Raw genomic sequence first — 27202 nt, forward strand, 5'->3', positions numbered from 1 at the left:
ATGGTGTACTTAAGGAGGTGAAACCAATTAAAGCCACGGGTATATCAGTGGTACTTATAACAATCAGATGAAGGTCAGACAAAACCAAAACGATTATAGGGAATATTTCACTAACAAATGTGTCTTATTGTTCTCCAGCTTTTCAAAGAAGCCACATGTTTGTAAATGAAATATCCCCTAAATAATTCTACCATTAATCCACCCTGTGACACAAATGTATGTTTAAAAGAACTTTAGATTCGGTCAGATGTAGTGCTCAGACAGTTCTTTATGAACATACATTATTATGTCATAGGGTAAAAATTAATGTTAAATGCCCTGCCTCTACTGGAGCTCACATTAGTGACCTTTTGTTGTCAAAATGGACAGCTACCACAAGGCTTAAGGTCAACTCCCACTGGTAGACTAGTAAGATGATCTGTACTCTCAACTTTTACACTACTTCAGAAAGTCTTTGACCCTGAAGACAACAACAACCCATGTTCGATATCTCGATCTTTGATATATTCTTCCCTTTAAGTGGTCAATGACACCAAACATGTAATAGTAAAGAATGATGAGAAATATATCCCTCTGGGACTTGACTGTTGACCTTTCCTTCTCAAGGATGACAGTATGCTGAAGGGGAATTCCCACTTGTCGAAACTAGTGAAGTGATCTGTCCTATCTACTTCTATTTTTGTACATTACCAAACATTGTTAATATCAGGGCATATTTATCACAATTTTGAATATTTCAAATTATTCATGTAAGTAAAACCAATTGTTTTTTATGAGATATATTAAAATCTACGGGCATTTTTAACTTTAACTTCAGGGGATCTAAATTCACTACAGACTAGTTTTGTAAAGGAGAGTTAAATACAAATCATAGAAGTTTCGGCTTCCATTGTCCACTTTATACAAACGGTATAAAACAAATCAGTTATTTGGTTGTCATATTCAATTTTTTCCAATTTTAACAACAGGTTTTTGTTCTCAAAATTCTTTCAAGAGATGTACAAACAAGAGCACCATTGGATGTACCAACACACCTCCATCCAATGCCAAAAATAAGAATTGTATGGGAGTGCCATCTGATCATGGTGAACTTAAAAGTGTTAGATTCTAAAGTGGAGGTTGTCTGCAAGAAATTTCAGAAGCATAAATGAAAAGCAACACAGGAAGAAAGATAAAATCATAGTGTAATTGATAAATGGACAGTAGTGACACACAGAATGGCTTAGGTAAATGGATAGGGGCACCTAAAGAGAGACAAAATGGATAGGGGCACCTAAAGACAGACAAAATGGCTATGTAAAATGGATAGGGGCACCTAAAGACAGACAAAATGGCTATGTAAAATGGATAGGGGCACCTAAAGACAGACGAAATGGCTATGTAAAATGGATAGGGGCACCTAAAGACAGACAAAATGGCTATGTAAAATGGATAGGGGCACCTAAAGACAGACAAAATGGCTATGTAAAATGGATAGAGGAACAGAAAGAGACAAAATGGCTGTGTAAAATTAATAGGGGAACAGAAAGACGGACAAAATGGAAAGGGGCACATGGAGACAGACAAAATGGCTGTGTACAATGGATAGTGGAATGGTAAGACAGACAAAATGGCTATGTAAAATGGATAGAGGAACAGAAAGACAGACAAAATGGAAAGGGGCACATGGAGACGGACAAAATGGCTGTGTACAATGGATAGTGGAATGGTAAGACAGACAAAATGGCTATGTAAAATGGATAGAGGAACAGGAAGACAGACAAAATGGATGGGGGAACATTAAGACAAACAAAATACTTCTGTATTGATTTGTTTATTAAGAACTAGTCTTCATTGTATGTACAAACTATACACCTTAACCATGTAGGATGAAGATTGACAAATGATTTTTGACATGAATGATTCAATGTTTTCATACATGATTTTATCAAATGAAGAATGCCAACATTGTCCTATTGCACCTGTTTGCTGCATGAAGTACTCAAATTGTCATGACTCGAAAAACTATGTGTTTCACTTCAACAGTCTATGTTAATAGTTGTATTGCACATTTTTTGATTGAAAAATACTATCAAAGAAATCTGACCAAAACAGTATTGCATAGGACTTTTTAACTGTTTACCACAAGCCCTCCTATAGGGCTGTCTACATTGGTAAAAGATGTTGGCAGATGTCACTGCTTCATCAGTCATAAATTTTCTTCATTTTGCAATATCTCATACATCTACAACATTTGCCAATTTCACTTTTATCTCTCTTCATAAAAAAGAAATTGTAGAAAAAAATTTATAGGCAATCACTTTAACAATACTCAATAATCACTGAAATGTTTCGACATTTACTATGTATTTCTAATCTTAGATTTAAACTACTGCCGAAGTAGAAAGTTATGGTACACAAATATGACTACCTGCCTGGCAGAACATAACAGTACTGGAATTAAGGCTTTAAACTGTTACAACAAAACTCCAGTTTCCTGACTAGGGACCATTGTGAACACAATAAAGCTTGTAAAACAGAGGCTGTACATTTTTAACACAAAATATTGAGCACAAAGTTCTAGAATACCATCAAAGTGGCCAGGACACATTAAAGCATGTAGCTCTTATTTTGACAAGTTCCTGGCATTTTGACGTTGTGGAAGACACATGTTCATCCAAAATAATAATAACTTTTTTAAGCTGAACATTATACAAAATCATATTTCATATTTTCCCTCATACTTTTGTTACATAACAAAAATAAAGAGTATGTGTTGTACAAGTATAGCCTATGATATGTCTCACATAGGAGAGGCACACAAAATTAAAATATTTCTGGAATTCTGCCTTCAATGGATTACTGTGTGGGGTAATACGGTAAACTAATCTGATTTATCTTATAAATCCCTCCCTGAAAGTCACTTTTAATATTTGAAAAGAAAACATTCAAAATAACTGTTGATGTCTTATCTCTTATGAAAAATATCTGTTCCAAAAGCTTCAATAAATTGTAACTTTAAGATAAGCCTTGTTTTAAAAAAAAAAAAAAAAAAAAAACTCAACCAGCATTTTGACAAGAGTCCTGATAATGTTGTGTTACTTATTGTGATTTAGATTTCAACCACGTTAAGAGGTGTTACTGATCAGAGGTTTAGGGCTTTATAAAGTTAACGGGTGTGACCAATAAGAGATTTAAGTTTATATTAAGTTAACTGGTGTAACTGATAACAGATTTAGGTTTATATAAAGTTAACAGGTTTAACTGATGCGAGGTTTAGGTTTATATAAAGTTAACTGGTGTGACTGACAAAAAGTTTCAGTAAATCCAACCCATGGTAAGGACCATGAGTCCAGATTTTACATTTATTTCACCATGGACTGGAATAAGGAACCAGTATATTCACAGGAAATTTACAGTCTTCAAGACAAAATAAGAAGCTTAATCTTAAATTTACTGATGTCCAGGACAAAATCAGTATCTATATCTTAAGTTTACCAGTGTTCAAGACAAAATCAGTAGCTTTATATTAAGTTCACTAGTGTTAGGGAGAAGAGCTAGACTTTTATGAAGTTATCTGGAGTTGAAAAAAAACAGGTCCTGATTCATATAAAGTTATTCTGTGCTGCATTGAGAATGTGTAGATTTGTGTAAAGCTTTCCAGCGTCTAGAACCAGACTAACAAACGATGTATCACAGACTTCCACTGATATAGGTCCCCTTACTCATGTTGTAACGTGTACTTACTTAGTGACCTACAAACATGTTATAAAGAACCACTGTCTCCCTGACATCAAGGAAAGCTCCAAGGGTTACAATTGAAAACTTACAAATTACTTCTGAACAAAACTTTCATGATCTGATTAAAATTTATATGGCAGATTATAAAAGATAATAAAAATTGTCATTACATTAGTAATAAGAAATGTTGTTTTTTCTAAAAAAAAACATGACGGTGTGACATTTCCCCAAAATCAAGCAGTTAATACATTTTGTTCTTCCAGATAAACATTTTTCAGAAACAAATTTTAAATATGATCTTTTTCTAACCTCAAAGAGTGATAAGCAAAATTTAAGTGTACTGACATATTGTAAAGATTTTATAAAATACCAATAATAAAGTATATTTTAATTTATAACTTTGTCTCAATTTATTTTACACAATTGTAAAATAACTTAAGATCCAAAATGAAATATCAAATACCTGAAATGAGCAATTTGTAATGAGAACATTTTTAATCAATTCTGTGTCTCCTATTGTTATTTTAGACTGAAAACATACTCTTTTTCCACTCAAGTAGAATTCTGCAAATATTTACATAAAAAAAACTTTTACATATTGGTAAATAAATTGCTAATATATAAATTGATAACATAGCATTTGATAAAAAATATACCTGTGCTATCATCATTATGGCTTGCTCATCCTTACTAAGCACTAAATATTAGGAGTATTTCATATATTACCTAACTGTACACAGCTACTTAATTGATATTAAAAACTGCAACAATGTATATGCACAAAATAACAAGATATATAACAAATAAGTTGTACATGTTTGTCCACTGTGACATCAGTGATTACAGGGACCAAACATGAACAACATCCTAACGGCGCCACCATTGCAACATTAACAAAAACTTTGTCTTTTAAAGTGTAAAATGATGAAATGCTATTCCAAAATTATCAAATTAAGGGGAGACAATTTTCATGGAACTTCTAATATCAAGTTGGATCTGCTCATGAATGCTATTTCAAAAACGTTACGTTGAATTCTTAGCATTAATTAACTTGGTTTTTAATGTGATAACTGCACTTCAAATAAGAATTAAACCAGTGATCAAAGATTGTTGAGATATAAAACTTTTTTTTTTATTTAGTTTACTACTGTACTATCGATCAATAAGCAAATAAGATAACACTACCAAGCTGTCCTGTAAGTTTAACAAGTACCTTATAATAAGGACAACATATTGGCACGAGATCCCTAAAACTTGTAACGATCTCATATAACTAATTGTATGGCATATACATACATTAACAAACAATAACAATCAGTTACTTCACAAGCCACAAAAAATGTAATAATATCCATCTTGTAAAGTCATACATTTTGAACACATAGGTATTAAAAGAATTGTAACATTTGTTTAACATGGTATGTGAAAAAAGTTTCGACCTCGACAACAATGGTCCAGCTTGAGAAATAATCCAATGAAGCTGAATAAACCCTCACGGATAAATCCGACAGATTTTTTTTAACAAGTCATGTGTTTATTGCGGTAAAGTTTTGACATCAGATGTAATGAAATGATTGAATTGTTATGGTCTAAACTGTTACAAGTCAAAAAATGTTGATGATTCTGACATGACCAGACCAAAATTTGATTGAACAATGATATCAATATTAACAATATTGCATTTATTAGCACCAAAATATATATTGTACCCATCTCACTAACTCATGAGAACTATTAGCTATTTGGTACGTCAATGACTCACTGTAGCCACCAATCTGAAATTTCTTAACTTTTTTACTAACAATCAAGATGTTTCATTACCGAAAAAGCATCTCTTAAGCAATAATTACAAAAAAAATCATACCTCATCCATATCAAATCACCCTTATTTTCAAGGACTAACAAAACAGAACATCATAAATATTTTGGAAGAGATGGAACACAGTTTGGTATATAATTTGATTCAATGATATTCTGTAATTGCACATTTCATATGTAAATCAGAACTGTTTATAAGCGTCGTCTCATGAACAAGGTGAATGCAAAGAATTTATAGAATACATAGCACCTGAAATCTTACAAACTAAAACAAACTGACCGACCTGTCTCTTGTCTGGTACTTCATATCTGATCATGTTACCAAGCTATACTTTCACAAGTCATTCTGAAAAATGTTTGTTTATAAAGTGGTAAAACAGAGTTAGGGTAATAGTCCTGTACTGAAGTTATACAAGCCTGCAGTGGTAAGTTTACAAGGAATTTCTACTGGAGCTCTCTGTACAAAGTAAAACAAGTCCCATCACTAGGTGATAAGAACACCAGAAGCCTCCACTGGAGCTCCAACAAAAAATAGGTCCATCACATGATAAAGAGGAAGACAAAGTCCAGCTTCGCTTAGTTGTCTCCTACTGGTCCACGTACAAAATATATTCGCTGCCCACCACAACGTCCAATGTCTACACCCGTAGTACTTCACAAGGTTCAGGGCGAATCTCATTTGGCATCGTCTCTTAGCACAACAATTATCATTACTTGTCAATGCTATTGGTTGATCTACCTTGCTAGGGAGCTTGGCGTGTTGCGTTTGGCTGATTTACTATTCACTACAGGTGAGGAAGGTCCATTAGTTTTAATTCCTGCTAGGTTGAGCAGTGCATCTGCACCCTCCACTATCTTCTTCTGTTCTTCAGCCTCCTCCTCTGGCGTATTTTTGTGGGGTATGTATCGTGTGGTGTTGCCAACAGGAAGAGGGCCATCAACCTCATCGGCACTTTCCCACTCGTCACTGTTGTAGCTGTATTCACTAAACTCCTCTTCTTCATCCTCATCGCCAAAATCATATTCCTCATCTATAGAGGATCCAGGGGATGGGGGTGCCTTCAGCACATTTGTGACACTGTATGTATGGTCCTCACTAGGTACAAGAGTACAGATCACATCTCCCATATTCCGTCGCTTGTGGTAACTCGGAGTTAGTTGCCTGTCAACATAATTTTGTCATGTTAAGAATGAACATCAAAGGCAAATATAAATGGTCTGGTACTCCAGTTTCCTCCCGCAATAAAACCACTCACATGCTTCTATTTGGACTAACAAGAGTATAACTACTTTCCAAATTGCTGTAAATGTTTAATGAATTATAGGCAAACTAATAGTATCAAATTGTTTACAATGTCAATTACGTGAAAGTTTGTGAAAATATTATAACAACAAATTAAATTAGTAACTCCATATTTTCGCTTAATTATATTAGGAAAGCCTCAAACAGTAAACACATTTTCAATCTATGTATTGTTGGGTCACACTACTTCATCTAACTGATATGACAATTCATCTGAATTTCCAAATGACTTTTACACAATGGTGCAGACATGTGACCTTTTATCAATCATCCCCTTACCTCTGCTTCCGCTTGAGTCGCAATCTTTGGTGCTCGGGCGGTGAATATTCACCATCTGAAGATTTAGCTGATGAATCTGGTGGAGAAAAAAAACAGAATCAACATTATTTCTTTATTTTTACATCTTCTTTAGAAAGAAAGACCTGTTCTGATATCTTCATTGAACTTGAACAGAATGTGTGTCTTATTCCGATAAACACAGGATACAATACAGCTGGGATAATAAAGATGCTGTTTTAGTGGTCTGACTTTATACAGTCCCTATAATCCATGTGTGGGATTTTTTTTTATCTGTTTGGTATCTACGATATTCTCTAATCACCACTGTGTGAGGATAATTTCTATGATCTACGTGATATTTTTACTTAATATCTTTGTGTTTAATGCCTCAGATTCATATTGCATTTTAATTTCACATTACAGATTAGACATATCAGGTGAGGACATATTAGCCTAAGTTAATGGGTGTACTTACTTCCGCTGCTAAAACTCTTGAGAGAGACAAGGGTATGGGCTACATCCTGGATATCACTATCTGTAAAATAAACAAATCTACATCAGATTATAGTAAGATTAACATGTGTCATCAGCAACATAAACAGAAAATGTTTAGTTATTGTGCTGGTGTAAAGAAATTCACACAATGTTTCACTAATTTTGGTACAAGACAAAGAAAACACAATCCACTTCCCTCCTCCCACCCATGGTAATTATATGATTATAAACAAATAAATAAAATGATGACAAGTGGGGTAAGTGAAAATGGAGACAGAAAATGATGGGACATTTGGCCACTACTATATAAAATCAATAAGTTTGTCCTGCCAAAGAGAGCTTATCAGCAACATCATTACTAGGCCTAGAGGTCTTGTTAGGTGTCTCTTTAGTCTGTACACTAAAAATTCAAATTTACTTTCCTCTGAAATGTCAATGTTTCATCAAACTCTAATTCCTTATTCTATTTTTCACCTCCAATAAAAATAGACAAAAAAATCAACTTGGTGAGAAAAAAAAAGAAACCAAAACAAAAGTTGAATTAAGCTGGAATCGTGAGTTAGCCGTATCAGTCTCCAATCTGCTCACAACCTAACTAATCAAGCTTTATAACACTACTGACACACCAGATAATGGTGGAATTCTAAAGAAATTAATGATGCATGATATTCCAAATGCATTGATCACATTTTTATCTGTTCAATTCAAAGCTTTCGAGACATGTAAGAAATGCATTTTTCGACGGTTGTCCTAGAAACAGGGTTGGCGATAAATTTGTGATATGGAAGAGTTTGGTATGAGTAATCTGGTCTCGTCAAGTGACTCAGTAGCAGTGACTAGACATTCAACTAGCATCCTAAGTAGATGTCTTCCGATTAGTTAAAAAGTCTATCTGATGTCCTCCAATTTCCTCGCCATTTCACTCTCTCAATACCAAGGAGAGCCAATAATTGTAAATTTCCTGATACTAATCAGTCTATCAACATGGCAATGATAATCAAACATCCAGTTCACCTCATAATTCACACAACTTATTAAGACAATAGTCCTATGTAATTGTTACAACAATGTTATTTGAAAACTTTTATTCGTGATGATCGACAATGGAAAGATTTGAATGAAGGGAAATCACATCCTGAGAGCTGGGGAGATGAAATCAATACTTTTATTCCTCCACTACTGTAGCCTACCCAGGGGAGGCAGCAGAAGAGAGTGTTCCACTCAGCTTCCATTTTGTTGGTACAGAGGCAGCTGGACCACTCACTGCTAGCCAGTTACCATGGATACATGTACACAGATGGTGCTATAATGCTATTGACTGCATCAGCCTATTAAGTTGTACAGTCATGGGATAAAACAGTTCTTATTATTATCCTTTGTATTGTTTCAAAATAATTCAGGCAGATGGCAGTGAATGTCATACAACTATATCAATCAGCTTCTTTATTATTTAATTTGTATCAAATCTGTTTATAGAACATTTTACAGATATTCTGTCTACATGAGTAAAGCAAATGTTAGGGGTCCCTTAGCAGATATTACCAAAGAAATAGACAAACAATGCAAGGATCCTGACTGTATCATGTTTCAGGCCTAAGATCCTGTTACAAGCAACCGTCACCAAAGCTCTCCCTTAGCAACCAACTCATCTTTCTCCTGACATCACCAGACACAACATGAAACCTCCCTAATCCATGACCTTCATTTTTTATGTCTGAGTTGTCCCTCAATGACCCCCCCTACATTGAAATGTCTACAAAATAAGATAGCAAATCCATGGGTCAGTGTCCTCTCATTGGAATATCACCACTTTGATTAGTGGTATGTCCAAAGCTTCTGATCATGAATATGTTGGTAAAATACCACATTTTTTTTCTCATACATACAGCAATGTGTACCAACCTACCTTACCATGGATAAAGTGGTACCACCCCACCCCAACATTTTGACCCTAGATATGGTGGTATTAACCCACCAACCTTTCTGACCATAGATATAGTAGTATTACCCAACATTCTGACCATAGATATAGTGGTATTACCCAACATTCTGACCATAGATATGATGATATTACCCAACTTTCTGACCATAGATATGATGGTATTAACCCAACTTTCTGACCTTAGATATGGTGGTATTACCCTACCTTTCTGACCACAGACAGTGGTATGTCCCAAGCTCCCTGACAGATGGATAAAGCTATAGTAATTAGTATCTGGGATCTGGGAGTTTGTATTTTGTTTGCTATTCAGAACTTACCTATATCACAGTTCGACTGTGCCAATCTCTTGCTCAAAAATGGGAATAAATCTGGAAAAGCGATATACACACAACAAAATTAAACGGTGCATTATATATGTAAACAGAATAAGTGTCCTAGCAACAAGGATAAAGAAAGAGATAACCATGACAACATAAAATACAGAAAGCCAGTTGTGCCCTCATGTCTGTCAAGTCTTATTTTCAATTTTCAGATACTGAAAATTTTCTAATGGTATCCAACACGAACAGGGTGTGAAATAATCGGTTGAGGCCAATCCTTGTTTTGTGCACTTAAATGGTACATGGAACGTAAAAACCAGCAGACAATATCAGGAGCCCAGGGATGTGACTAGATTACTTGTCAATACTTCATGGCTAGTGTCCAAACATTGATTCATCTCATAATTTTCTTTTCTTTTTTTATCTTTTTCATCACGATCTGATATTTATCCATATTGTCATACATGCATATAGTGTTTCACCTTACTTTTACAATCAATTTTTCACAACAGCCACCATGGTATTCACTGATAGTGTTTTAGGCAAAAGACTAGATGACATAGGAAGCTATTTCAGTCACTACAACATACCATACAATAGCTTACAACTTAACTACTTAGTAAAAATCATTGTATTGTTAAATTTCTGCATTATTTCTTAATAAATTTAGTAATCTTTATATTTTCACAAGTTAAAACTTATCAGAATTTTCCAAATATTACACAGACAATTACTGTGTGATTTAAACAGTCCACTAATTCTCCATAATAGATGGTTCCTAACTATAATTGTTCCCGAAAGTGAAGTCGTCCGACCTGTTCTTGTAGGAATGTTGTAATCACTTACTATCAGCCTCTTTCCTACATACAGACTCTGTTATCTTCCTCTTGTTTTCTGTTGTCTAAGACTACTTTGAGAAGTGACATATTTAGTGTGCACACACAGTTTATTATAAAATATAATGTGTGAGAATTACAACATCAGTATACAGGTGAAATTAGTGTCTGTATGTTGATTAACTTACGAGGTGAGATGGAGTTGTGTCCCAGCCGAGGGGTCAGGGGTAGGGGTTTTGGACCACTGAAAATAAACAAAGGTCATGAATATTCATAAAGATTTATCAAATGTAACTGTGAACATAATATCTACAGATACTCATTAATCATATACAAATAGAGTGGCAAAACAGTCCCACTGAAATTTGGAGTAACGAAATGAAATGAGCAGTAAGTAATGTTTTGTACAGACAGTGTAATAACAACATTGTAATCTGAGTGTATGCACAGTGTAATAATATTAGACATTATATACAGTGTAAAATTAGCCAGTCAAACTGGGTAATTTTGGCCTGATTAATGTGTATAACAGTGTAAAGTCAGACTGCTTTACAGTGTAGTATCACCGTAAAGTCAGGATAATATACAGTTAATGACATAGAACATGGTCATAGCAGTGTAAAGCCAGGCTGCTAGAGTGTAATGACATTAGAATAAAGTCAGGCTGCTTTACAGTGTAAAACTAGAGTGTAACATCAGAGTGTCATACAGTATAAAACTAGAGTGTAACATCAGAGTGTCATACAGTATAAAACTAGAGTGTAACATCAGAGTGTCATACAGTATAAAACTAGAGTGTAACATCAGAGTGTCATACAGAGTAAAACTGGAGTGTAACATCAGAGTGTCATACAGTGTAAAACTAGAGTGTAACATCAGAGTGTCATACAGTGTAAAACTAGAGTGTAACATAAGGTTGCTACATAGTGTGATGACATCAGTGATAAGTCAGACTGCTATACAGTGTAAAACTAGAGTGTAACATCAGAGTGTCATACAGTATAAAACTAGAGTGTAACATCAGAGTGTCATACAGTGTAAAACTAGAGTGTAACATCAGAGTGTCATACAGTATAAAACTAGAGTATAACATCAGAGTGTCATACAGTATAAAACTAGAGTGTAACATCAGAGTGTCATACAGAGTAAAACTGGAGTGTAACATCAGAGTGTCATACAGTGTAAAACTAGAGTGTAACATCAGAGTGTCATACAGTGTAAAACTAGAGTGTAACATAAGGTTGCTACATAGTGTGATGACATCAGTGATAACTGCTATACAGTGTAAAACTATAACACAGTGTCATGTATAAAACTAGAGTGTAACATCAGAGTGTCATACAGTATAAAACTAGAGTGTAACATCAGAGTGTCATACAGTATAAAACTAGAGTGTAACATCAGAGTGTCATACAGTATAAAACTAGAGTGTAACATAAGAGTGTCATACAGAGTAAAACTGGAGTGTAACATCAGAGTGTCATACAGTGTAAAACTAGAGTGTAACATCAGAGTGTCATACAGTGTAAAACTAGAGTGTAATGACGTCAGTCTGCTATACAATACAGCGTAAAGTTACAGGGCAATTCAAAGACAGAGTGTAAAGTCAGGGTATTACATCATATAAGTAAAGACAGAGATACACCTTTGGCCACAAAATAAAACAAATCTGTTGTTGTAAAAATTTGACTTGTTTTGAAATGTGGCATGTTTTATTTGTCAGTATATGGCCCCTGGTTAGAAGCAGACATTGACACTAAGGACCATACATGTGTCTGGCAGTGAGGACTTATAAATAGAACACTCATACATCACTGTCAAGGCTGGCCTGAGGAAACACACACTACCCCTAGCCCAACATTCACTTCCTGCTCCACTGGTTACTCAGGCCTAGCTAGGCTTCCTGTTACCATGGTAACATACCACTCCACATGTGTGTATAGACACTCGGCCATACACAACAACAAAAGCTTTTCAGTAGGACTTCACCTGTCCTCAAATTTACCCTGAAGCCCAGCCGGTACCAGAAGTAACTACACTGTTGTTATTATATTAGCAAACTAACAAATTGTTTAAGTTATGTAACTACAACATTGTTACAATGTAATTAATCCAACCAGTCATTAAAGTAATGTAACTATACCATTGTTTACACATTTTGATGTTTACATAAAATGATTACAAAGTTGTTACTAGACGATATGTAGCTACACCATTGTTACCAACGTGATTTATTAAGGGTTTTGTACTAAGCTGTTAACAAAGGTCTTACTCTACCCATTGCAACCAGTAACATAACAAAATCAGTGTTACCAAAGTTACATGACTACCAAGCTGGTTCAAAATTATGATTAATACAGCTTTGTTGTTGTCCACAACCACTAAACTGTGCCATCACCAACATAATCCCCTATATAAATGACTACTGCCTCCAAGCAGCAAAAGCATTCAACAAAACTGTGAATGATGATTGACTTTTCAATTCAAATTCCGACACACAAAACTAATAACAATATTTGATATCTATTTGTACAATTTCCCAGTGGACATCCCATGATGCAGCAGACAATCTATTGAATGAGGTCAAAGGTCAAATCAAACTCAACCTGATCCAAAACACACCAGGAACTGTATGTGGACACTCAGGAGCCATTTACTGAGCTATTCCAAATAACATCCTCAAACCAATCAGTAAGAGAGCAACCAGAGTGCCTAAACTCCCTTCCAGGTCAGGCACAGACAAAACAACTCCTTTTTTCATTATGTTGTTTTTAAATCTTCCTACAGCTACAGGAAATACATAATTAAATAGTTCACAATGCTGGCTTGATACTCTCTAAAGAAACCACAGTAAGGAAATATCATTTTCATTTTTTTTGTTTATATGATCTGAAATCAGTCACCCGTATAATCTCAGAAATACGTTTTCCCCAACAAATTCACCAGTAACAAAAGCATATATCCTTTCAAATGTTCATATAGCCAGTCAGGCTTTTTTCACTTTTTCATCAAATTAAATTAATTCAAACATTTAAATATTCTGTTAAAGCCAGGAGATGTGCAGCTGTTGCCACTAACAATAGTTATGGTGTGGGCTTGTGATTTACATAGCAACAGATCAATATAGGACCCCATCAGCTTTAATTCACCCTTCACAAAGATCTAATGTTGTATGAAGTATTTAAACGGTGTTTACAAAAGGTCATGTCTCCTCAACAGTGCATTTTTAATGAAGATGTGACATCTCATGATATCTTTAAGGATACATCTTCATACAGTTGTCATGTACTAAGGTATATCACCTACAGATGAAAATTTGTCACTTACAGTTATGTATGTTACATAGTTATCACCTAGAATAATATTTGTCATAGTTGTCGTCTACAATGGTGTTGGTCACACTATTGTCAACTTCAGTTATGTTTGTCATAGAGTTGTCACCTTCAGTGATGTTAGTCATTCAGTTTTCATCAACAATAATAAGTGTCATAAAGTTGACACCTACAGTGACCTTTTTCATTTTTGTCACCTATAGTGTTTTTGGTTATACAGTTGTCGCCTACATTAATGCTTGCCAAACAGTTTTCAACTGGTAATGTTTGTCATACAGTTGTCTCCTACATGGATGTTTGTAATACAATTTTCACCTACAATGAGATATGTTGTACAGTTGAGATGATGTCACACAGTTGTCTTCTACAGTTGTCCTTAAATACAGTGATAGAATACTGTAAAATTTATCACTGATAATCTGTCTTTTTTGTCAGTATTACATGTCCCAGGTGTAAATATTGATTCATTACTGAGGATTTTACTCAGAGCTACCTACTTTTGGACAAAGGAGTACTGATGAGATGGCTGTGGGTTAGCCAGCATCTGAAGCTGATGGTAGGGATGATAGGGCGTCTTCCGGAGCGCCTGCAGCAGGTTAGGTCTGTAGTCCGGGTCTATACACCATAGTGATCCCTTACCAATACTCTGTAAATAGACACAATCATCCATCACCAACAGCAAATATAAATACAAGGATGAAACAAGATTCTTTTTTTTTCTTCTTTTTTTTTCTCTCTGAAACATGATGCCTTGCTGTGTGTCTAACTAACGACAAAATGTATTTCATTTTTATTGACTGACCATCATAATCTGAAGTCACAGGTATTACAATGAATAGCTCTCCCACAGGAACTATCACATTATCAAAATGTATCATACCTGGAGCAAGCAAATGCCCCCCTTGATAATCAAGCTATCTCACATGAAATGTTTGCTGTGCATAAACTACTGAGGTTTGCTTAGATGCTTAACCACAGGGAAAATTAATATCCCAAATATTGCTTGTTTTAGCAGACATTCACAATACCATTTACACATAAAGCTCCAAACCAATATCAATTTTACTCATTAATATTTTATATCATGTGATTTGTTGTATACATAACAGTCCTCATTTCTCCCCCTCCCCTACACTATTTTTAATGTATTTTAATGTACTATAGTCTACCTTACTGCATAAAGTAGCAACCTTTAACATAGACTGGGTACATAGAAATATACGTTTTTACATTGCTGGCAGAATCAGTCCAAGCTTTTTAACAACCAAAGTTTGGGAATTCAACTTTTTCACCTCAGTGGGTTCTTTCTTTTCTTGTCTTATTTTTTAGGACTTAAACTTAGCTAACACGAGATTGGGTGAGAAACAAACATTGATTAGCCTCTCCATGGTGGTTGCTGGCTATGTGTTGCTACAGCTAGACACTACTGAATTTGGTAGCTATGGTAACCTAGCTGTGAATACAAATGGCTGAGGCACACAGGACTATACTGTTGTCATGGAGATCTACTTGGAGTCTCTCTACTTTACATGACCTGCCTCACTCTCCAGATGGCAACTGTACAAATTGAAATAATTTGGCCTGTTGAATTAAATTATGATTTCCTACAGGACTGGGCTGGATTATAATGCAACTCGAGTGCTATGAACTCCTGTTATGATATATTTACAACATGTACAGCATATACAGCCATCCTGTTAGAGTCAAATTAACCTCCACTAACCCCTTACATAACTGTCTACTGAAGTCCCGCAAGCTGATTAATTTAAATCAACAACTGTTTATGTTAACAGCTACTGAAGTACCAACAACAATAGTCTTTTTTTTGTATTTTTTGACCAGGTTCAGGATTCAACAATACTGAAACATGATTACAATATACCATCCTAATGGAAGATTTCAAAAATCAAGTTTCTTGTTTCAGCTCATTCTGAAGTGGATGGGAATGAAGCAGGTGACAACAGACATCTTTAGGAGAAACACACGACCATGATATCAACCCACTATCAGAGGTCAACAAGAGGGGACAACACCACACCAGGTGTTCAGTACAGATAGATGTGTGGTGATCAGGAATGCAGGATTAGACTGAGAAGTTTAGACTTTACCCACTACACAGATAAACACACTGCAGTATTCTCAAGAACAGGTCATCAACACCCTGTTGTACTGACCCCCAAGTCTACGCAAGGGTTGTCCCGTTAATACAGTAGAAATCAGACATCAGATCAGTGGTATTATGCTTCACCAAACACTAATTGTAGCTTAGAAATTAACTGGGTTTTTTTATTTAACTGATAAATGAATTAAGACATGCTTACCTAAGGAATAGGAGAAGAAGTGTTGTGGTAATAATATGTATGAATATTCATAGTATAGTTAATTGTAGTTGTGATGAAATGTCAAGTCATGGAAAAGGGTGCTTTGAACTAACTGGTGTCGTGTAAAGCTACAGTTAAGGGCCTGGGCCCATAATTATGTCCTTGGGTGTAGACCTGCTATTGTAGGGTACAGTAGGAGACAGCTACACCACTCCTGTACAGAGGGCACCTGCTGTGCTAATTCCACTTAGTACCTCATCACACAATGCATGTATAATCCTGATCTAGTCTTATCTAACTGCTTGCATCATGTCTGACTAAGAGGTTACACTGAGTAAAATGTCTAGCTGACTATTAAACTTACAAAATCTGTTATCATTTCCTATTACATTGGTAATAACCATTATAAAAAAAATCTTGTGTACCATATTTAGCCAAGTTACACTTAGCTACTGTGCTTAGATACATTGTTAGACAGGTTATTATTTGTAAAAACCTATATTTCCAAGGGGGTACAATATTCATGATCTTCCAAGAAATCATAATTTTGAAATGTTCGGTTAATAAATGTTCTTACATTCATGGACATTCATAAGTCAAGAGTAATCATGAAATTTACCAAAATAAATTCTCCATGAAAATGATTGATTTCACAGTACAACATAAAAAACTGTCTTTTTTAAACATATTGTTTAAGCAAGTGGAAATGTTTGGTGTTGTACCAGCTTGTGTTTTTATAGTAGCTCAATACTTTCGGAACATTTATTAAGTTTTTTTGATAGATCATATCCCTGTTAACAGCAAGGGTCATTTTGAGTCACTCTCCTGAAAGTGGCTGGTGGCTTTGTCAATGAACAACATATGGAAGGTAAATCATTTGCCTTACAGAGCAAGGACACAGTCATGTCAACACAGACTGTTTTATTTTTTTCAGTTTTCTGAGAAACAAACCATCCCAGGTAGGCAGCATCAAACTACTCATCTCTGACCTTCACTTGAGGTCCAGTGGGCCAATGCTCTATAATTGACTAAGCTATCAAGGCCTCTTCCTTGATTTTTAAAGCTAATTCTCTGATCCTACACCATCTGTTACTGCAAGGACATGTCTGTCACTCAACAAACTAAAAATGCAATTTAGATATCGAATGGTGGCTAATACAGTTATTATAACTGATAATTGTTCGAAGTGGGAACCATCCACACACTGTTTAGATGTCTCTCTGAGACAGTGTGCTGTTATACCAATCAGCTTGTTTGTTATAATGTACAATGGTAAATGTTCAAACATATCAAAGATATGTTACCAGTTTATTCTTCTCATTAAGTATGTCATTCTCAGATAATTGATTTAAGTAGTTAGCACAGTAATCTCCAGTCCCTGCTTCAAAGGGGAGACAGATTCATTGATTCAACACAGGACTGTTTCACGATATATCAGGAAAATGACTATGATTAGGTATTTATGTATAAAGCTCTATCAGTGATAAATACGCTTGAATCAATTCTAACTACCTATTTATCAATCCTTTTAAGCTTTTTTTTTCAATTTTTTCATCCTACACATTTCAGTGATGGTAAAATCTTGTGTGTTGCCCGGCAACACATTTAATTCCAGTACACTGGTCAGTTTTGTAGGGTTTAATAGCTATTAACTATTACAGTATTGAGATATAATGTGACAAGCACAACCTACCACTTCAATATAACTTATAAGTTAATACAGGTATTAAAGTAAAAGAATTGATCTTATATTTTTTTTAATTGAAATGCTAATGCTATGATAATGGTAATTGTAGCTTTGCTAATATTGTGGTAGAATTTGTGTGTGGGGTGATTCTGTGTGTATGGTGAATTTTGTAAGAGGTTTTGAGTGTAGCATGAATTTATATGTAGGATGAATATGTGTAGTTAATTTGTTTGTAGGATGAAATTGTTGAATGATTCTGTGTTTGGTGAACATGTTGGTGGGTTGAAATTGTCTATAGAATGATTCAGTGTATGGTGAATATGTTGGTAGGTTGAAAATTGTCTATAGAATGATTCGGTGTATGGTGAATATGCTGGTGGGTTGAAATTTTATATAAAATGATTCTGTGTGTGGTAAATATGTTGGTGGGTTGAAATTGTCTATAGAATGATTCTGTGTGTGGTGAATATGTTGGTGGGTTGAAATTGTCTATAGAATGATTCTGTGTTGGTGAATATGTTGGTGGGATGAAATCTTATATAGAATGATTCTGTGTGTGGTGAAATTGTTGGTGGGTTGAAATTGTCTATAGAATGATTCTGTGTGTGGTGAATATGTTGGTGGGTTGTAATTGTCTATAGAATGAAATTTTCAATGAATGATTCTCTATGTAGAATGAATATGTATATAATAGAGTGAAATTGTTTGTGGTGTGAATTGGTGAATGGGATGCGTGTTAAACTTGTATGTGAAATTACCCCGTAAATGGTTTGTGTGATGAATTCGTTAAAGGTTGAATCTGTGTGCAGGATAATGCAGTATTTAGCTTGAACCTGCATATGTGATTATTCTGTAGGTAGAGTGAATTTGTATACCGGTATGTGGGAATCATTTGTGACTGGGATGATTCTGAATTTGTGCTGAATTTGTATTTGGCAGATTTGGCATTTATAAGAAGTTTATATTTAAATAAGGGCATCACTCATTGTATATCAGATAGCAATAGTTAATATCAGCATATTCCCATTGACAGAAGGAATTTAAAAAGGATAAATAAATTTGCACTCTTAAAGTGACATCATGAGGATAGGTGCACAGTAACATCACTTCACCAAAGCAGTTATTCACAGCAAGTTTCATAGAATGCTTTTGTATAGATGGCTGAAGGGGGCTGTTGGGAAGGATGAAGAAACACAAATGAAGTATGTAGAAGAGCAGAGCTGTACAATATTCTTACCTGTCCTCTGTCTTTATCCACCTTTTTGAAACACTTGTTGAGAGATAAGTTGTGTCGCACAGAGTTTTTCCACCCAGTAGGGGCATGTTGAAAGTACGGAAAATGTCCTAAAATCCATGAGTAAATGTCTTTCACTGGCAGTTTCTTCTGTGGAGAGTCCTCGATTGCCATGAATATCAAACAGCTGAAGGAATATGGTGGTTTGCTGTTGACATGTTTCTGTGGATTGTATGGCACATGTGGTGGGTGCGATTGGTTGTAGTGGTTTCCCTCTTTCGTATCTCCGTTTTCCTTCTGTCCTTCCAAGTTTTCTTCATCTTCCTCAGCATTTATGTTCTGTAGAAGATTGGTGTCCTGTAACCATGACAAACTTGTCAAATCGTCATCCTCAATGGGACCTTTCTCCAGCCGTAGTTCAGCAAAACAACTGCTACTGAGCATGTCATCATCCAACTTGAACTCGTCGTCATCAGACTCTGGCTGCATGCACTGTAGGGCACGTGAGAGGGCGCTACCTGGAAAGGACTGGCTCAGGCTGTTTACCAGTCGCTCCCGCATGTGGGCATCGCTCTCCTCCGTGCGAGTCGGGGCCATTGTCAACAGAGTCATGAACACACTGAAATAAGATAAAAAAATCAGTATTAGAGTAAGTCATATGCCACTTTTACACGGAAAAAATAAACAAACACTTCAAGTACTAACCTGTAGTTATATATATACCTTTTTTGAAAAGTTACAATTTCACTGTAAGTACTAAAAAGATAGAATTGTGTATGTCTGCACTTTCAGAACAATATATCACTTATATACTTTATGTATCATACCATAGGACTGTATCCTTACAACAGGACATTACATTAGGACATGTCAATGTATTATACAATAGGACTGCATCCTTACAAACAGGACATTACATTAGGACATGTCAATGTATTATACAATAGGACTGCATCCTTACAAACAGGACATTACATTAGGACATGTCAATGTATTATACAATAGGACTGCATCCTTACAAACAGGACATTACATTAGGACATGTCAATGTATTATACAATAGGACTGTACAAACAGGACATTACATTAGGACATGTCAATGTACCATAGGACTGTATCCTTACAACAGGACATGACATTAGGACATGTCAATGTATTATACAATAGGACTGCATTCTTACAAACAAGACATTACATTAGGACATGTCAATGTATTATACAATAGGACTGCATCCTTACAAACAGGACATTACATTAGGACATGTCAATGTATTATACAATAGGACTGCATCCTTACAAACAGGACATTACATTAGGACATGTCAATGTATTATACAATAGGACTGCATCCTTACAAACAGGACATTACATTAGGACATGTCAATGTACCATAGGACTGTATCCTTACAACAGGACATGACATTAGGACATGTCAATGTATTATACAATAGGACTGTATCCTTACAACAGGACATTACATTAGGACATGTCAATGTATTATACAATAGGACTGCATCCTTACAAACAGGACATTACATTAGGACATGTCAATGTATTATACAATAGGACTGCATCCTTACAAACAGGACATTACATTAGGACATGTCAATGTATTATACTTTGATACCAGCTTGTCTACATGAAGAGCATGAGATACTGCAATTACACCATGAGCCAGCATAAAATGAGATGTAAACATCCAAACAAAAAATTTACTCTAAGGTCAGAGGTCAAAACACCAGATTAAAGGGGATGCAACAGCCATTTCCAGAGGCAGAGAGGTCATTAGGGTCACTATAGTAATGCTTTGTTTGATGAGCAATGCACAGAGAGTTTAAGAACAGGACAAGGTTACAATGGCAGTAGATGAAAAAAATATTTCAAACAACAGGATACTTGTTATCATGGCCATGGACAAAAACGTAAATAGGACATTTGAATGCCATGTAGATAGTAATCCTAATCGTTGCACTGCTTTTAAAACGATAAATAAAATGCAGTACCGAAATATAACGAGACTTTTATGTGACCTATCAACAAGACAAATGTCATGCACAATTACTGTCTGTGTAGTCAGGAATGTCCTGCATCTAGTGCAGTGAACAAACTTCAAGAAACAAAAGCAAAATGAACACAGCCATATGGTAAAAATATGTACCATGTGTCTTTGGTAGCTGTAGTGTTACCCTGAAGAGGTCGCAAAACATGTCCTCTCGTGGTGCCTTGATTTGGCAAACACTATTTGTGACTCCAAAACAGCATGCAGAAACTATAGGGGTCACCTGATAGAGGGAACTGGAAGTGTCACAAAATAACAGATTCTTAGAGGGAGGTCACAAAACAGCAGCCATTCTTATTGGGGATGGGGGGTAGTGGGGTCACAAACTGAACAATTTTCAAAAAGGCACAAATTGGGGCTTCTGGAAGGGTTACAAAATATCATACCCAAAGGAGGCATTGGGTTAGATACAAAATTGCAGATCCTTAACAGTGTAGGGTTCACAAAACAGGGGCCTCAGATGGGGTCACAAATAGCAGATCCAAGAAGACTATTGCAAGACTGTAAAAACTGTAGGGTCACCAAACATGACAAGGTCTTTTTAGTCACACTTTGTAGTCTTTTGAGGACACACTGGACATGTAAAGGTCATCTTTGAGTTCTGAGATGTTTTATGAGTACCACATGAGATAGTTGCTAGATGGTTTTTTGTTATGAGTAACAAGAGTTCTGAGGTAACCAAAACTTACTGACATACAGCAATCTTCCACTGCTCACATGTTCATTTTTAAAGATTTCTGATAACAGTCCATGATGTTTAACTTCCAGTCAAATGAAAATTTCCTAAAACTGATCATCAAAAAAGTGTCTGGTGTGTTTAAAGCGACAGTCAGACACTACTATGGTCGGTAAACCCTACTATCATTCAACACAGTCAGTCAGGTGTGACATTCCTCCTCCTTTCATTGGAGCCACAACATGTTACCTGTGGGTTGTTGTACTCAATCGCCATGGTAACATGTGTATAAAATTACAGGGACAGACAGAGTGACATCTGGATATCTCACACACTTCCTGTGCAGTGTTATTTTATAAACAATTGTATCTTTTGCTTCACTTACAAAACAAATCTGTAATTCAGTTCTTACAAGTGTTTAACTTATGAAATAACTAAATGCCATTTTTGTGTGATTTTTTTCCTCATAAATCTTACATGTTTTTAGAGCTAGTATTTTAATATCATTTCCTAATTACTATTTCTGTTTAATCTACCTGTGTGTGACTGTGCAGTCTTGTATATACTTTCCGAATAGCTGGAATATTTACCAGTATTTTGTTATGAATAAGCAATATTTACACATGTATATATAGAAATTGTTAGGATTTTCCTACAAACTAATTATAAAAGTTTGTCGACTAAAGCTGATCTATCTACATGCCATATAAACTCATGACAAAAGACAAATATTGACTGGGACAGACTTTATCATCAGCAAACATTATGTACAAAACAATTGACACATTATCTGTCAGTGTACTTTTTAAGGTACCATGTTATTTTTTGCAGATGGAAATTGATATGTTTTACATATCTAATCAATCATTAGTTAAAATTACCATATAAAATGCAAGATCTTCTAATCTAATACAACATCAAATGAAAGCTTCAGATTTAATTTCATGATAAATTGAAATACGTGTATCCATAAGTTAATATGTATCCTACTACATAAGTACATCCTAGCATGCAAGTGTATCCCATTATGATATGACACAAATTTAGATGCATGATGTAATCAAATCTCACACAGTGTGTCAACCTAGCATATCTTATCTATTACAATTGTCCCATGACAGAGTACAGCCTGGTGTCAATAGCCTGACACATTACATAGGCAATAAAATCCTAAATTACATCAATGTTCAAGCTGTTTGTCCCTACCAAAATATTTTATCTTCAAAAGATCTGATACATCAATAGTACCTCATCTTGGAGTAGGACATTTTGATATACCTTTAACAAGCGATTTTTTAACAATAATTAGAGTGACATGAAAATAAAAAAGGTGTATTTAATACAAGTGTCATGATGCAGTAACTATACTGACCTTACACTATCAAGGAAGACCAAACCTCTCTTACATTACCAAACTGGACATACAATGGTCAGAGGGAATAAGAAAAAGACCAAGAAATAGTCCTGTAACTATATAAATTTTCTGGAGATGACATAATAATTACTGCTAATCATATGTAAGGGCCTCTCATTAATTGAAAAACACACACCTTTAAATGTGCCTACAAACACATCCTTTTATCTAAACTGCTCAAATTAAGGTATTTGTCTAGAGTACTTACCTGTAGGGTTAAAGGTAATTATCTACCTGACTGGGGATACTAGTGTAAAGAAAACAAGTATTGTTGAGGAAATGATAATAACTAAATAGGTACTGTGAAAGGAAACCCTTCACACAGACAGTCATTATAGTACCTGTACAGGTGATTATTTGACAGAGCCATGAATTACTTGTATACATAACAATAAGCCATTAATAAGAAGCAATTGACCACCTGTGTACTTATACACAACAAAATCAATGTCTATTGTAGGACCTTTCACCTAAAGGAACTTTCTAATTCCATAATTTATTTCATCTATTCCATTCCAAAAACATACAGGTTATTAAAGAATTCATAAAACACTACTTTTCGAGATAATGTATGTCAAAAAAAGGACATCTGATGTGAATAAATATAAATTTTCATCAGAAATTAACGTCTACCAATAGAACAATAAGAAAGTTAGTATAACAGGAGACTACCTGGATAGTTTCTCGGCACTATACTCGAGACGTCGTAGCCATAGATCCATGATGGCCCTTTCCTACCCTCTCACACAGTACATCACATCATCCATGACACTTGGTCGTTTTACCATAATAATGTTGTAATAGTTGCCATGGTTACTATGAACACTGAGAATAGATGTGCATGACAACACTTTGTTGCACTCTGATATTTGAGGTATTAAGAAATTGCAAAAACTGAAAGTATCCTGCGGAAGGTTGTTGAATCAATATATCATTCTAGGTAATTAGGCAGTGGGGCTGCCAGGATACATGATGCTTTAGTAGTTCACCAAGCTAGCTTTGTAAGAACAAAGCAGTGTGGCTGAGTCACCCTTGTTATCTGGCTTATGATTGGTTCAGAGGCTGATTCCATCATTGCCATCTTACCTTTGTTTACCTGGTTTCATACTTGGAAGCGTCAGTGAAATGCAGTGAACATACAGGTAACATAGCAAGGACAAATGCAGACGTTTAAGGGGATCAAGCCCCACCCTACAGCAGATCACAGGTGTTTATACATCACAGGTAACACATTTACACCTGATGTAAGAGGATTTGGACAGGTAACTAGAGGTTAAATGCCAGGATGATAGCTGGTACAGCAGGAGGTATTCGCAGGTAACTACTACCCTACAACCTTGGTATATAGCCTTTACAATTAACTATCAATTCAATGCTTTCAATCTTATCACGTTTAATAGATAATCTGTGTGGTTTTTTTAACTTTTATATTCCATATTACTTGTTAAATTGTCATGGTGACTTTGCAGATACATATTGATTATGTATATGATGCGAAAATGATATGATAGCCCTGTATTAGGTACAGAGTAAAGAATCTAGTCTCTACCTGTTACTATAAATAGGATGAAGGACAGGCTAGGATATTGTCAATATCAGTTACTATAGGACTAAATAGGTGTCTAGGACACTGTCAGTACCACTTACTTTAGGACTAAATGGGTGTCTAGGACACTGTCAGTACCACTTACTTTAGGACTAAAAGATAAGCTAAGATGTTGTCATTGTCAGTTGTTGTAGACGTAAGGAAAGGCTAGGACAATATCAGTAACTAAAGGACATAAGGACAGGCTAGGACACTGTCAGTACTAGCTGCTGTAGGACATAAAGACAGGCTAGGACACTGTCAGTACTAGCTGCTGTAGGACATAAGGAAAAGCTAGGACAATATCAGTAACTAAAGAAAATAAGGATAAGATAGGACACTGTCAGTACTAGCAGCTATAGGACATAAGGACAGACCAGGACACAATCAGTATCAGTTACTATAGGACATAATGATAAGATAGGACACAATCAGTATCAGTTACTATAGAGCATAAGGATAACATAGGATACCGTCAGTACAAGTTTTCGTAGGACATAAGGACAAGATAGGACACTGTCAGTATCAATTACTGTAGGACACTGTCAGTACAAGTTGTAGAACATAAGGACAGACTAGGACACAATCAGTATCAGTTACTATAGGACAAAAGGACAGACTAGGACATTATCAGTATCTGTTACTATAGATCATAAGGATAACATAGGATACTGTCTGTACAGGTTACCGTAGGACATAAGGATAAAATAGAACACTGTCAGTATCAATTACTGTAGGACACTGTCAGTACAAGTTGTAGAACATAAGGACAGACTAGGACACTATAAGTATCAGTTACTACAGGACATAAGGATAAGATAGGACACTGTCAGTACTAGCTACTGTAGGACATAAGGACAGGCTAGGACAATGTTAGTACTTTTATTATTGCAAGGTCCAGGAAAAAAAAACGCTGAATCAAAAACAATCATAAGTGGGCTATAGAGCAGTGACCTAAAACCCTATGCTATATCTATGAACATAATCACTTTCATATCCCATGGTTTTATTGGTGCCCTGATAAAGTCATAAACCTCTCACAAAACATACACAAGAGTAACATGTTACTGTGGAGTTTTTTAACAATGGCCTGAAGTAACCCTTGCTGCTTGTCCTAGTAATGGGTGTCCACGTAGCAAAAGAGTTAGTCCAATACATCAGCATATTTCTGCATCACAACAGTAATATTCCATTTTATTTTCTCCATAAAAAATTTACAGAGAAAAGTTTATAACACAAGTATAAAAAATACCATCAATCTTAATTTCATTATGACAATAAAACAAACATGTAATTAAAGTGAAGAACTCTAGTGAGTAGGACTTACAGGTTTATAAAAGAATGGTGGACACGTTGAGTCCCTGTGCCACTAGATAGCAGATGTAGTGGAGTATGACTGGGCTTTAAATCTCACTTACCTATGGACTGATCAATACATAGCAGCACACCTCCCTACTCAAGCCAATCATGTCACACTAGATCAGTAAAAACTTTACCAACTTTTTCACGTAACTCTGTGAGGCTGAAGAGAAACCAACACATGGGGCAAAGCTATAAACATATGTGTGTCTAATCTAATCTGGACTGATAGTGTAGAAGGCCAAGTGTAACAAGTGCTCTGTAGTATATATACCTACTGTGTTATCTTCCAAGTTCACAAATTAAACTCCAGTTTCTTATTTACATTACATTCCAGCACAAATGACCATTCTCAAGTTAAGTCTTCATCACAAGATGCTGTCCTGTTTGTTAGGGAAATCAAGATGGCGTCTCTACCGACTCAACAGAGCGGAAAGGTGAATGATGGGATTGTCAAATGAAAGGCTACATCTTCCCACTGACTGGATCCCTATTGGCTGAACATCTCAGTCTACTGGCTGACTGGAGTACCCATGTGATGTAGTCTCTACACAGCTGTGCCCTCTGCATAGCCAGGCATCATTACCATGGATACTGGGCACAGTTGCTTAGTTACCACAATTGAACTATCTTGAGCTAGAAAACTGGTGTGTTCTCTAATTACACCTCCCTCCAGCAAAATGGAACAGACAGTCATGGCCTGTCACATTTAGTTCAAAGTCTTCCTATAGCACTTGACCACAACCTCAGGCCACTGGTCATCATACTAGGTATTGACCAGTAAATTGTCAAATTCAGGCAAGATACAATCCCTAATCATCC

The 27202-nt window shown here is 35.6% G+C and overlaps 1 protein-coding gene across 2 annotated transcripts; it reads right to left on the reverse strand.

Annotated features, from left to right (window-relative positions):
* Nucleotides 1–1797: 1797 nt before the first annotated feature.
* Nucleotides 1798–26818, reverse strand: LOC132551036 (forkhead box protein N3-like). Of its 2 annotated transcripts, none has more exons than XM_060215138.1 (8): nucleotides 26659–26818; nucleotides 19291–19906; nucleotides 14543–14691; nucleotides 10902–10957; nucleotides 9875–9925; nucleotides 7596–7655; nucleotides 7121–7196; nucleotides 1798–6700 (listed from the first exon to the last, which is right to left on the reverse strand). In XM_060215138.1, exons 2-8 carry the CDS (start codon nucleotides 19897–19899, stop codon nucleotides 6274–6276), a joined length of 1428 nt encoding a protein of 475 aa, XP_060071121.1. In that variant the 5' UTR covers nucleotides 19900–19906; nucleotides 26659–26818; the 3' UTR covers nucleotides 1798–6273. The 2 variants fall into 2 exon arrangements, with proteins under 2 accessions (XP_060071121.1, XP_060071122.1); XM_060215139.1 differs by having other exon boundaries at nucleotides 26655–26818.
* Between the last annotated feature and the right edge of the window lie 384 nt (nucleotides 26819–27202).

The sequence above is a fragment of the Ylistrum balloti genome, unplaced genomic scaffold, assembly GCF_031769215.1.
Source record: "Ylistrum balloti isolate Yb309-2 unplaced genomic scaffold, AGI_CSIRO_Ybal_v1 Utg370168, whole genome shotgun sequence".
NCBI lineage: Eukaryota > Metazoa > Mollusca > Bivalvia > Pectinida > Pectinidae > Ylistrum > Ylistrum balloti.

Excerpts from the sequence above, each read along its gene's own strand:
- LOC132551036 (XM_060215138.1), bottom strand. The coding sequence starts at position 19,899 with ATGACTCTGTTGACAATGGCCCCGACTCGCACGGAGGAGAGCGATGCC. Across the intron at positions 9,926-10,901 it reads ACACAACTCCATCTCACCTC|ATTTATTCCCATTTTTGAGC; the intron begins GTAAGTTAATCA and ends TCGCTTTTCCAG. Across the intron at positions 7,197-7,595 it reads CAAGAGTTTTAGCAGCGGAA|ATTCATCAGCTAAATCTTCA; the intron begins GTAAGTACACCC and ends TTTCTCCACCAG.